This window comes from Gobio gobio (assembly GCF_949357685.1).
Source record: "Gobio gobio genome assembly, chromosome: 13".
Taxonomy (NCBI): Eukaryota; Metazoa; Chordata; class Actinopteri; order Cypriniformes; family Gobionidae; genus Gobio; species Gobio gobio.
In genome coordinates this window covers 31,392,877-31,406,744 of record NC_137106.1, presented here as the reverse complement: position 1 = coordinate 31,406,744, position 13,868 = coordinate 31,392,877, and the positions used below count along the sequence as shown (strand labels likewise).

Sequence of the window (13,868 nt, the reverse complement as noted above, 5' to 3'; positions counted from 1 at the left end):
GAGGAAGTGCGAGAGATCAAATAAACTGGCTTCAACTGAAACGGTTCCTGTCCGTTCCTCTAAATACAGCCGTACGTCATTCTGGTTTTAAAGCTTATGGAGGCCTTGAAGGTGTCTAGTGCTAAACACATAAAGCCTCAATCATTACAGTAATACCAACGTTATTTTTCAATGTTATCGCAAGGTTTGAGCACCGAAGGGCCAAAAGATTAAATTGAGAATATCTCGGATTTTCTCTACACTTGAACTGTTCCAAATCCAAGTGAGGTACCTACATAGAATAGCATTTTAAGGCATCAAAGGAGTGTTCCAAAAGGTAGTTCATGTTTATTACACACGATTCCCCTCATTTGGCTCAAATTCTAAGACATTCATCATAAGTACATTACAAGTAACACAAGTTACGTAATCAGATTACTTTTTTCAAGTAACTGGTAAAGTAACACATTACTTTCGAATTTACAATAAAATATTTGAGTTACTTTTTCAAATAAGTAACGCAAATGACTTAGTTTTCCCAGTTATGGAAATCGGCGTACGGTACAGAGTGTTGTGTGTGCTGTGTAAATATGGCGGTTAGTTCTAGACTAAATGTGAGCATGCATTTACTCATCCCATCTGCACAAAAAACAATTTGGTATTCCTTAAAATGAATAATAACAGTAAAATGAAAACTGAAAAAAATTATATTGTTCCAACGATTCCAACTGAACATGCAATATATCAAAAGAAAGAACAGACGATCTGCTTTTAAACAAACAAACACTAGAATATGAGTATGTTTTATTTAAAAAAAAGCAACATTTTGAGCAAAAAGCTGAAAAAATCGTGTTTGACTACGTCTCGATCGGATTCAGAACGATCATAGATGGAGTAAATCGAGTCTATCAACACCTCTAATGCTTGCACAGTCCTATAGGTCGTCCTGGGTCCACATTTCATTCAGTAACAGGGAGTTGTGATTTATATGCTGTTTTATTTTGGTGATCGCATTATTTTACTTATGATTACATGTGATATCGCTTGTTTCTGCAACTTCTTCGCATGTGCTTTGATTCAGTACTCTTTCAGAAGATAGAAGATAGCAACATATAACAGTGAAAACACGGAAACCCGAGTTACATATGTTAAATAACACAAATCCACTTTATGTATTTAATCTTACTTTATTAATAAGTGTCTTTGTGGCTGACCATTGATGAACCAATTCGACCTCGGGGATAAGCAAAAATGACTTTAGTTAAACGTCACATTTGTTTCGTCCCCTTTTTTATTGCTTAAGTAAGAGTGGTGACGTTTTTTCTTCTGCATCCAGAAAGGTTTGTTTGAGCTGTGCCCTCTACGGTAGAATTTGTGACAAAGTGTGCTCTTGTGTACACAGACTAATGGATAGTCATTATAAACAAAAGCAATTAAAAAGAAAGTAAAGCTGGCAAACAAAGCACACACTGCACTAGCTCATACAGTATATTATGCTGTTGACAGAAAGAGGGCCACCAGGTCGATTGAAAGAAATGAAGGATATTAAACCTTCGCCGATCGATCCGGCTGTATTTTTTAGACAGCTCCTTCAGCGCGGCATCGCTTCGTGCTTCACCGTAAACTAAACTAAAATAATAAAGCGCTGCCAATTCAATCGGTGGGCTGAAGAGGGCAGAGCATATCATACCACACATCATGAATACAGCGTGCGGTAATATTTCCTGTGAACGCGCCAATCCATTTCCATTGTGCCGTTGGTTCTCTTTGAGTCTGTCAGATGAGGTCATTTCCCCTGTCTCACAGCTCTTTATCTTGTGTCAGGGGCCATCGGAAGTGCGGGGCACCTGGGTGATGAATATGGACTCACATGAGCGATTCATCTTCCCGCCACCTCAGGTTTTTCATCAACGACAGCATTTTTAACTCAGACTCACAGAAACAGCCCCACCCAGATAGCACAGCATGAGCTATGGCTTCCCACAAACCAGCCAAGAAATCTGATGACCGATTCTTATGAATGGTCACAAAACAAACACCAAGGTTTTCTGGTGCTGAGTTCAACAGTCTGAAAGTCCATTTAAAAAAACAAAGATGATTTTTACTCAATGTCAAAACCTTAAGAAAAGATTTATATTAAAATGGAAAGATAAAGCGAACATTGCTTCTGGCTCTGTCTGTTTACTTTTATTATCGTATATGCTGATGGTATCTCCATATACCTCCATAGTTCAAATATTCTTTATACACACTCTTATAAATAAAGTCTCTTTATTGGCATCTGTGGTTCCATGAAGACTTTCATATTACACAAAATAATCTGTATAATGGATAAAGGTTCTTCTTATAAAAAGCTTTTTTTGTTACTTCTTTGGGGAACCTAAAAAAAGTTATTCTATGGCATTTCCTGTGAAAACTCCCTTTACGAACCTTCATTTTTAAGAGTGTAAATACTGTATTTACATACATTCTATACAACTTTAGCATTAATACATTATAGATTATCTTATTTGTTGTGAATCCCAGCAATATTTCCTGCAGTTTTCCTGCAATTTAAGAAAGAAAAAGAAAAAACTAGCCAGATGATCCTGCTATATGGAAAAACACGGTAGGAAATGATGCGCTCAATTCCTCTTGGGAAGTAATTACAAGTTGAGAAGTCATAACTTTGGCAAGATGACGATGCACCTTTTACTCTACTTGTTTAAAATGATGAATAAAGATTGTGCATTGGTTTTGCTTTTTATTACATTTACGAAGCAGCTGTAAACTGGACCATTATACTATATTGTTTTGTAATGTAATTGTACAATATCATTATATTTTGTACATGCAACTTAGATTGTTTTATTGTCAAAATAAAAAAGCTTATTACAAGCATACATTTATTATACTCACCCTCAAGTTGTTCCAAACCTGTATGAGTTTCTTATTTCTGCTGAACACAAAAAAAGATATTTTGAAGATTACGGGTAACCAAACAGTTGACGGCATCCATTGACTTCCATATTCTGGGGAAAAAAATACTATGGAAGTCAATGAGACTCATCAACTATCTGGTTACCCGTATTCTTCAAAATATCTTTTTTTGTGTTCAGCAGAAGAAACTCATACAGGTTTGGAACAACTTGCTGGTGAGTAAATGATGATAGAATACATTTTTTTTGGCAAACTATCCCTTTTTATATTACTTTAAATCAAAACTGATAATTCTTGTTTTTTATGAAATATGGCATTTATTTTAAATGTTTTATCATTTTTTTAAATTTTTTTAATTTGTATTATTCATGTGCCCTCGTAATCAAAATGATTTCCCCTCCCTCTTGCTAGGACATCACCTCTCTTTTGTGATGGCATATGTACTGGCACAAGGGAGGATGGGATAACCTGTATATCAAAGGTCGCAGATCACAGATTGACCAATAGCAAACTACAAACACCCAATCAATTCCCGAAGGACAAAATTAAGTCTAGCCCTATTTTTTCCTTCTTCAAGAAGCTTGGATATACATCACAATAGTGAAGAAAAGACTTTCACAACTTCAGTTTAATGCCGACTTTAAGCCTTACATGCATGAATGTTTCACCAATCATTACATTTTCGGGTCTATATATAATATAGATGGATCTCTACCTGTTGTGATAGTATAAAACTCTCCTGATATTAGAGTAACAATTACAGAAGAGTAAAATACATATGCTGATGAAACTTCCTATACTTTTGTTTTCTGCCTGTGGTGACGGAGTCACTTCATCACTGTGTATCGGAAACCTTGTGGAATAAAGGTGAATTACACTTATTCAGTCATCAAAGATTCAACTATTGTTGTGCAGAAAAAAATATACTTACACTATTACACACCGCGGGTCGTTAGCGACCCTATACAATTTTTTACAAAAAACGAATAGGGAAACAGGCATTCTTTTATCATTTTATTATTTTTTCTTAGTATATTGTTTATAATGAATTGATTGAGGAATACTAAGACGGTCGATGTCTAACTTTAAAAAAATGAAAGAAGGAGGGTAGTGAATGACGTCCCAGGTCACTAAATACCCAAGGTATGCGATTAAGGGTTAATATTGTTGCTGTGTTAGTCTTATTGCTAGGTAGCATGCATTTTTAAACATTAAGTGGACTATTTTAGCGGAAGCTAACAGGTAAGATTATGAAATAATCTCAACAAAAATAAACATTTCCTGCTCAATATATATATCTATCTTTGGTGAGGACAACAGTGTCAAGCCAACTGTCTCACACTAGTGTTGGGGTGGAGCTTATAGCGGCATTTCAATCAACCAATCAGATTTGATGGAAGTTTAAGTTTATAGTTAAGTTAAGTTTAGGCTTACAACCAGGGTTAGTGCTTCTACATCAGTGTGATTCACCTATCATGTCCCTCTGATTTTAGGGATCATTTAATGGTTAGGATTAAAGTAGCCGAGTAATAAGACCAATCAGCTTGTCGGTTGCGATAATAAAAACCGTCTGACTGTACATTATCCCTTAGGCTAAACCTTTTGTTCAAACTTCTAACCTGCTAAATAAGCACCCTCATTTAAAAAAAAAAAAAAAATCCTTGAAAGTCATTTGAAATACCGGAAGTCATTTCATAATTCTAGTCAAAGCCTTTACACCTCGGTTAAATAGCAAAAAAATTAAATTGCAGAACATTTCCTGTTATTTAAGCCTGCACTTGGCCTTCTCTCCATCTCTAATGTGTTTCTCTCTCTCCGCTGAGATGCATTGTCTGAGTAACACTACATTGGACACGAGATAGCTGAAGGTGCGCCTTTGCTTTTGTTGCCATCTTAATTGATGGTGCGGCTCAGACGGGTTCTCCTGTTTCTAATGGAGTGAGGAGAACACAGCTTTGATGAAGTCTCGCTACCAGCAGGGGCGTGAAGCGTCCTCCTCCTCTTTCCTCTTCAGCAAAGACAGAGAAAAAGATGCTCCTTAATTACCGAGACTCTGTTCGTGTCAGACACACATGAGGGAAAACAAATCCATCCCTCCAGCATGTTATTTGTGTATCTGTCGTTTAATTTATTTATTTATGAAACAAATGTTGGACATGAGAGAAAAAAGTGGAAGAATGCCGATGGGTATCATTTAAATTGTGCAAAGCAATATTTTATGTTAACCCTGATAATTAATGTTGTGGGAAAACACAAAGTAAAAGAATCGCTTTGCTGTGTAACTAGGCAATTTGTAAAACCACTTCAGAAGTTTTAGCATATAAAACAGGATCATCAAGAACCTTGAGTTTTTTGAGTCCCCGCATCTAAAGCGCGACTAAAATATGAAGCTATATGGAGATACATCATGTGTCGGCCATCAAGGGCCCTCAGCCAAGACAAAAAAATGACAGGCACCTTCAGTAAAACCTGAGGGAATTCATTAGCAAGCGCGTAGAACAGTTCCTTCAAAAGCCATTTGTGAGCGTCTCGTGGAATTTGAGCGCCGACTGCTTTGCTTTCAGGAACTAAAAGAATCCTGCATGAAACGAGGCCGTTTAAACCTCTGAATAAACAGCTCCGTTCTCAGACTGAACCTCACACTAGCCTAGCGGATGCTGGTAAATTCCTTTAAGCAATATTCATTTGCCACAAGTTCATTTAACAGCCAATGGAGCTTCTAACCAGTCATTTATTACCGCAGCTCAATCAACGTGATTGCGGAGTGTGTCCAAATTAATAAGCAAAGACTTGGAAGGCGAGGGCCAGCTTGCAATTTGGCGTTTGTTTAGCTATAGCTGCTCGAAAGAAGCAACAAATGCATCTCATTCCCTCACGAGCTCGTGTCTAATGCAATAACACTCCACTCGGTTTTAAACTTAATGTAGGGTCCAAGGGCAAACATATTTTTATTTGCTTTATATTCTGACTAAAAGCATTTTGATGATCACTGGCCTCCTTCGATGGAACAAGTTAGTGTAAGAGTGATTGCTGGATTCAGTGAATCATATCTAGTGTTTTTTTGAGTGGATTCATTCATATACTCAAATTAAATATATGCAGAATCATACTTTTTATTTATAGAGTGCTTTTTCAAGGTACTCAAAGATGCTCATATAATTATGTGTTGGGTCACCACACGATTTGCAAAATCTGGGTAATATAGGCAAAACTGGATGATAACAACTGCTCTTTAGAGAATATAATCTTTCTTATTGGTTTTGCTAGGAATAGATCAACTAATGCAGGTACCAATTCTGATCGCAGAGATGTGCATTAAAAACACATCTATTACAGACCACAGTTATAAGAAAAAGCATGACTGATAAATAAATTATTACATTTTGCTGAGTGGAAGCTTATTTATAAATAAAATGATTTGACCTTTCAAAGGGCAAATGATTGCGATAGAATAAAGTATCATGTCATTAAATATCAGCTCAGCTGCACAAGATATTAGCTCAGTTATGCAACCCCCCCCCAAAAAAAACTTAATATAAATGGCTTCAAGGACACATTTCTCCAATGTACCTTGCTATATATTTTTTTATAAATATAAAATTCAATATAAAATACTTAAACATAAGAAAACTGAATGTGACTTCACAGCTCTGTGTAGTCAACATCACACCTTAAAGACTGATGATTTCTATTGTCAAATGAAAGTCTTATTTTGAAACAAAAAAAAGATTCCTAGTTTGCAATGTCTTGATCTGTAGTCTCTAAATCACACAAAAAAAAAAAGAAATCTCAGCCAAATTGTGAGTAAAGAACATGTGAGAATACATTTTCCTGAAATATTTACTCACAACCGATGGTGCTACATAATAATGAATTATTCAAGCATTCAAATTTTATGAGATGTTCTGGCACATAACAGACTTCAGTGGCCGCTTTCGTCTCTAACTAAAACATTACTGCCACCTAGTGTTAAATAGTAACTAGAGCGGTTCAGTCTGCAAATACATCACATCACATCACATAAGCATCACATAAGAAATACTCTGTTTCGTCTACAAACATGGACATCAAATTCATTATTAATGCCCTATATTAATTATTTTTTTAAAAACTAAACAAAATGACCTGCCATGTGTCACTACACCGTCCCGTCCCAGTTACGTTGTCACATTTTTCTGGTGAAATGAACACTACATAAGAAATAGAAGCCAAATAGGCTACATTAACTATGTAATTAATGTTCTATTTATTAAAACCAAGTAGTTTTTTATTTATATATTTATTACAAAATAATAACTAAAGGCAGTAACAATTTTAAGGGTACATAACACACACAGTTTCTGCCAAATCTCATATTAATCTTGAGTACCTATTGAGACATATTGCATCATTCATATCGCCGAAAAGTCTTTAGTTTTATCAGAATTATAAAAGACAGATATGCAGTACCGATTCTTTCCTAAAACAGCCGAGCTCTTGTAGGTGTGCAGTGGGCGGAGCTAAAGAGTCACGAGCACACACACCACACACACACGCACAATAAATCATGGCATTATCCCTGTATAACTCTCAATTCACAATACATTTGTGTTGTTTACATTATATGCACTTACGCGCCGATTGCCAACTAACCAGATGCAGTTTTACTCGCCGCCTGCGGTTTCAACTCATGACCGGGGTCTTTTATCGCTGGGACCGCTCCATCTTTCAGTTTTAAAAGATCTGCAAATCCAGAGTCGAACTGGGCCTTGTTTATAAAACATTTGTCACCGAAATGCCAGGAACAAACAAACACACTTGCACAACTCCGTTGCTGCTCCGGAAAAACAAACAGTATACTATTCCGTTAACGCTGGATTATCGCAGGTTATCTTTCCCTCACAACCAAAAACACACTTCTTTAGTGACATTGTTGATTTTGAGGTCTAAAAACAAAATGACACTGCTGTTGACGGCTTCCGTAATCCGAACGAAGCTCGTTGATGGGCGAGCTCTTGCTATCGCTCTGGTTGATGTGCGCACGCACTCATCCGGGAGAAGCGCCCATACAAGGAATTCCACCCTTTATGACGTCATAGAGGGCCATACTCTGAAAAAAACTTTCCAGAGCTTATACGAATCCTGAAGAAGTGTTTTTGGAACAGAAATGCTCCGTCATACGTCCAACTCATTTTTTGAACTCTAAACTCATGTTTAGCATGAGAATCCAACTCTCAAGTCAGAATGCATGAAATAGATTAGACATCCCCTTTAAACAATATACATTATTTGTGAACTTATGTTCAGCTGTTATTTTTAATAGTCGACTCAATTTATTTTTTTTGGATCATCAGTCATCAAGCTTGGTAAACACCGGTCACAGACACAAAAACTATTCTCGTCGCTTTATAAAGTTATTGTAGAACCACTGTAGTGAGATGGACTTTGTAATGACGTCTTTAGTACCTTTTATGGGTCTTGAGAGTGTAAAGTGCATTGTGACAATGGAGGTCTTTCTGAGCCATCGGATTTCAACTAAAATATCTTCATTTGTGTTCCAAAGATGAACAAAGGTCTTACGGGTGTCGAACGACATGAGGCTAAGTAATTAATGGCAGAATTTTCATTTTTGTGTGAACTAACCCTTTAAGCTTTCGTATCCCTAAGAATAAAAGCAGCGACTACAAAAACACACTCCTTTGATTTCTTTCCCGTACAGCAGTAAGTCAGAAATTCTCCCAGACTGACAAAGCCGACATGCACACATCACTCTCTCTGCATTATTCAATTAAGTCCGTCCCTATCTTCACTAACATGCTTTTGATTCACTGCTGCCTCTCACAAAACAAAAAAAAACGAGGTGTCAAAGCAGCAGGCTAGAGTACTATTATGCATGTCAGTCTTCAATCTCTGGAAGGTCAACTGTGTTGTTCTTGCGGCGGAGGGGAGGAAGGCAATCACAGTCATATCGCATTCTCACCGAGGCGCTTTCTGCGTCTGTAGGGATGGTGTTTATCTCCACCGACTCAAGATAACACCTTTTTATTGTGGCTGTGATGTCAAAAGAATGCCATCATTATGCCTATAGAATAAAGAGCGACTCTTCGTGGTAGAAGTGCATTGTTGTTGATTGATTCTGGTTATCCGGGGCTCTTAAGACAGATATGATACATGCTGACCTGTAATGCAAAGGGTCGTCCAAATAGATCAACCGTGTCCTGTCATATAGGCCTCCCCGTGCAGTGTTATCATATTTTTACTTCCAACACCCACCGTTAACATAATCAGATCTGATTAAATCCATGAAGAGTTCAGTGAAGTGATTAAGGATTTGAACTTTAAAGGGCCGGTGGTGAGCAGACTTTATGATATTGTGTCTCTCTGATGGTAATGAGTTTCATGGCAATCAGGGGTCCGTTCTTCGCACGTCGCTAACTCAGCCGGATTTGATTGTTGACGATTTGGCATGATCTTGGATTGTTTGGTTCTTCGACGCTCATCCTGGACTTGCTGTCATAGCAACAGGTCCGGAAGATCAAACCGGCTCCGGAGCAGGCTTATTTCATGTAAACAGGATAAGACTGCATCTTGAGGTGATACTTAAAATCTGTCCCAGCCACCGCTACTTTATTACAAGAGTTCATTGCTGAACCAGGGGCAATAATCATTTTAAATAATACTATAAAAATGTATTTGAAAATAATATTATAATGTTGTAGTATAGTATACTATAGACACAGCCACTTGATTAAGAGATTTATTTTTGATAGAATAATTATTTTATAATGTTATTGCAGTCTTACACACATACTGTACAGTTACTCTGAGCCGTGCATTAATTTGAGTGGTGACAGATATTATGGGATGGCTTGATGCAGCGCATGAGATGCAAATACTTGATCTTGACCGTTAGGAAACTTTAATTAATGATGTCATGTAACCAATCAGCTTCACATTGACTTAAAAATTAAATGAATTGCTAATTACAAATGCAAAGGGTGTACAAATACTATAAAATCGTGAATATAAAAAAAAAAAACAGTGCACATTTCATTTATCTATTATAACTTTTATGTTGGTTTGGTCGTTTGGCTGTTTCCTTATAAAAGTCCAGAAATTTGTGCTTTTTTAAAATTGGTTTTTATATTTTTTATTTGTCAAGTTTTTTTTGCCAGGTGGCTTTTTTAATTATAAGATGTCATTACGTTGCTGTCTTGACGCCAGCCAATCGCTGCATTGCTGATTGTGGTTTCGAGTATCGATGTATCTCCCCTCTTCAGGGAACACAGGAACGCGCAGTAATCTTAAATAACTTAATCCAGATATTTTAATCCAATCTGCAAATTCTTTTGAAAAACCAAATTAGCCAGAGATCAGTTATCACGATTAGAAGATCTGGGATCTGTCAAATCATCTCAGATGTATTATGCGAGGTATGAAGAACGGACCCCATCTTTATTTCACTTAACAATTCCTGATAAATATAACACAATATAGTGGCATCATAAATGATTTGGAAACATAAGACACACTTAATGATGTACAAACATATTTCAATTTGATAACTATATCAAATCAATGCATTAGCAAACAAGAACCTTGTCTCAGAACTAACTTAACTTTTCTGAATGATTTTTTAAACCAAAATTATCTCCTGGTGTTTTTGTGTTGATGTATAAAGTCAGTGTGATTGTGCTGTATATATATATACACTTTCTTTAAAATTAACTAAATACAAAATAAATACAATAAATATATATATAAACACTTTTTAAAATGAATTGAATAGTCAAAAAAAATATATTGTATTTTAGTAATCTCTTAAATTTGACTATTTAATAATTTTTCTACACTAATTTGTAGAAACTCTTTAAATAATATTTAATCAACACAGCATATTTTACCAGCATCAGAAAGTAGTGATCAACACGTACCTTTGTCGTCTTCAAGCGGGTCTTCAGAACATGAATGCAGTGTGTGTGTGTGTGTGTGTGTGTGATGTACAATATTTTGTATATCGTGCAGCCAAAAACCATTAGTGTTTGTGTAACATTTGCTATGCGGATTACAACGTGCTCAATTAAACTTTCATAGAGTGGGTCCTTGTGACCATTAAAATTGTGTAAACAAGTGAAACGAAGATTGAAATAAACAAGAGACAGAGAGGATGTGGAAACGGCACGGGGCGGAGGGTGACTTACGGTCATTACACTGCGTCCCCGTGTAGGAGGTCATTGAACAGTCACAGGTGTAGTTCTCCCATTGCTGGATGCAGATCCCCATGTTGGCACAGGAGTCTTCTTGGCATGTAGTGCTAGGACCTATGGTAGCAAAGCAGAGCAATGTAATACTGGGGGCAAACGTCCCGTCATGCTGTTAAGGTGCCATGCAGGTGTGTGTATCAGTACACATGCAGTTTGGGTTAGTAGAAAAACATCCCGAAAGCTGTTGAACAAACGTGGCATTCCCTATAAACGACTGGATTTTAGTAAAAAACCATCATACTCTAGACATATTCAACATGGCTTATTACAAAAGTAGATTCAGACATGGGGCCAAGCATGAACTTTCTCACATCTGCACAGGGGAACAAAGGTCAATGACAACATTTAATAGCGAGATGTGTACATAGTCCAGTGTGTACTATTGTTACACATGTTAAGAACAATAGTGTGCACACCAGCCACGTGCAGTCAAGTTGAGTGTGTTCCAAACACATCCTGTGTTTTGGCACACTTGGGTTCATTTTGAGGGAATGCAGCAAGAACAATAGAGCTCATTACCCAATTCAGAGTAAGAGGGTGTATGCATTCCCCCTGAATTAACCGTGTAAACAAGATAATTGCAAAAAAACTGGCTTTGAGTGCATTTTTCTTGTGAAATACAACTGCAAAAACAAGAGGTTAACCACAAACAAAAACTTTAGTTTTACAGGGGGGGAGGGGGGAGCTAAAAGCGCATTTACTGTGCAACGCAAAGTGCAACTTCAGTACTATGTAAAAGTTCAACATAAAATGATTCACCCCAGTTTTGGCTATCAAAATGGTATCAAATTGAAAATCTGAGAGAATAATCACAGTGAGCCTATGTTGTTCAGTCATAGTGGCACGTTAGCTCAAACATTTCATTATGTAAACTCGCCTTTAGTTCAGAGAGATTTTGAGTATTTTTTGGTTTGTACAGATTTACTGAGATTATACAATTTAGTTCCAGTCCGTTAATTCGACAGGTCAAGCACAGTTTCAAAAGTGCTGATAAGGGTCATTCATATTATGCAGTGTCACATTCCCGTTCCATACGGTTTCGGAAGTTTGGGGCCAGTAAGATTTGTAATTTTTTAATTCATTTATCTATTTGATCAAATATAAAGTACAGTAATATTGTGAAATAGTATTACAATGTAAAACAACTGGTTTACATCAGCATCATAACTCCAGTCTTCAGTGAAACATGATCCTTCAGAAATCACTCTAATATGCTGATTTAGTGCTCAAGAATATTAATTTCTCGTAAAAAAAAAAAAAAAAAAAAAAAGTACTTACTCCCAATTATACTGAATAAAATGCTAAATTCAGGATTTTTTAAAAATGAAAATCATAGCTAATATTCTTTTATCGAGTGAATTGAACCCCTGGTCTAATGCACTGGAAAACACGAAAAACTGCCAAAACTGTAAAAGTGCAAAAAATTACTGTATGATTTATTTATTGTTTACCATTGTTGTAAAGCTCTTTATCCACTGCATAACATAAATGACCCACAACAATACTGGAGCAAAAATGAAGCTGTGACATTATTCACTTCAGCAACAAGCACTCGTATTTGTGATATTGCTTAAATAATAATGTCGAAATCACATCTGTCCCGAGTTTACATGCTCAGCGGGACACTATCTGAGTTTAAAGTCTATGGTAGCGTGCCGACATTTCCAGATGGATTTTTTGTGCTAATTCTATTAATTATTTTGCTAATCATATTGCTGTTCAGTGCATCTAAAGACAGGCGAGAAGTAACCCATGGCGAGACATTTAATGGATTCTCCTAAGCCAGTTTCTCTCTCTGCTGAATGTCGTTAGTGTAAAAAAAAAAACGAAACAAGACAAGATACAGCAAAACAGGACGTGGGGACTTAATTATACAGGAGGGCTCATGTTTTATTAATGCAGACTCTCAGTTGCAATCATTACTTTTCTCTTCTCACTTTGCAAGTCTCACGACCTTCAGTAAAAAAACCAAGGGCATCGTCTTTTGGAAAGAAGTGAACCATTTTATACCAAGACATTGTTACAGTGAACCAGCTAGTGTCCGCTTTATGTCTGGGTATTGGGAAGAGTACAAAACAAACTGGCACAAGACAAACAGCAGCTTGAATGGAATGGAATTGAACCTTATATACCTTGTAGATCTGCTTTGGTGAAACCAACTTTGTAAAGCAAGAAACAGAAAAGCGAAAACAATCAAACAGGTAAGAACGTGGTCGATGGCTTCTGTTAATAAAGCAAAGGCTTTACTAACAGGACATGCTTTACCATTCTTAGGAAGGGTTTGCACTCTTGAGCTACCATACCATGGGTTAAAAATAATGATACTGATAACAATAATAGTAATGAAACTGATGGGTGGATTCAGCATGGCTGGGTTGAACAAAAGTGAAAGTCTTTAGCTGCAAATAAAAGTAAAACGGCATATGCTGATGAACTTGATCTCATTTACAGTTTATAATCAGCCACAAACATGCAGAACAAAAATCAGGTTTCCTTTGCATATTCTGCTCTAGTCCATTGTTTTCCGACAGCAAAAATGTTAAAAGGACTTTCAGATGCGCAAAATGGGCATGAGAATGTGCTAATGCTAATGTGAATCAACCGGAACTGCTAAGATTATATAAAGCAAGTGGTTAGAGAGAGGGGACATTTTAATGATGTTGCATTCTGCGAAAACAAAATGTTCCCCTGCAATACTGCAGCATGTAATCGAGCCCTCGCCTTCCT

At 36.7% G+C, this 13,868-nt stretch overlaps 1 protein-coding gene across 2 annotated transcripts in view; it reads right to left on the bottom strand.

Annotated features, from left to right (window-relative positions):
• Positions 1-13,868, bottom strand: part of nrxn3a (neurexin 3a) — a 353,303-nt gene that overhangs the window by 214,686 nt on the left and 124,749 nt on the right. For both annotated transcript variants that reach the window (XM_079833565.1, XM_079833566.1), the window contains one exon: positions 11,079-11,198. In XM_079833565.1, coding sequence (XP_079689691.1) covers positions 11,079-11,198 — 120 coding nt within the window. The remainder of the gene's footprint in view (positions 1-11,078; positions 11,199-13,868) is intronic.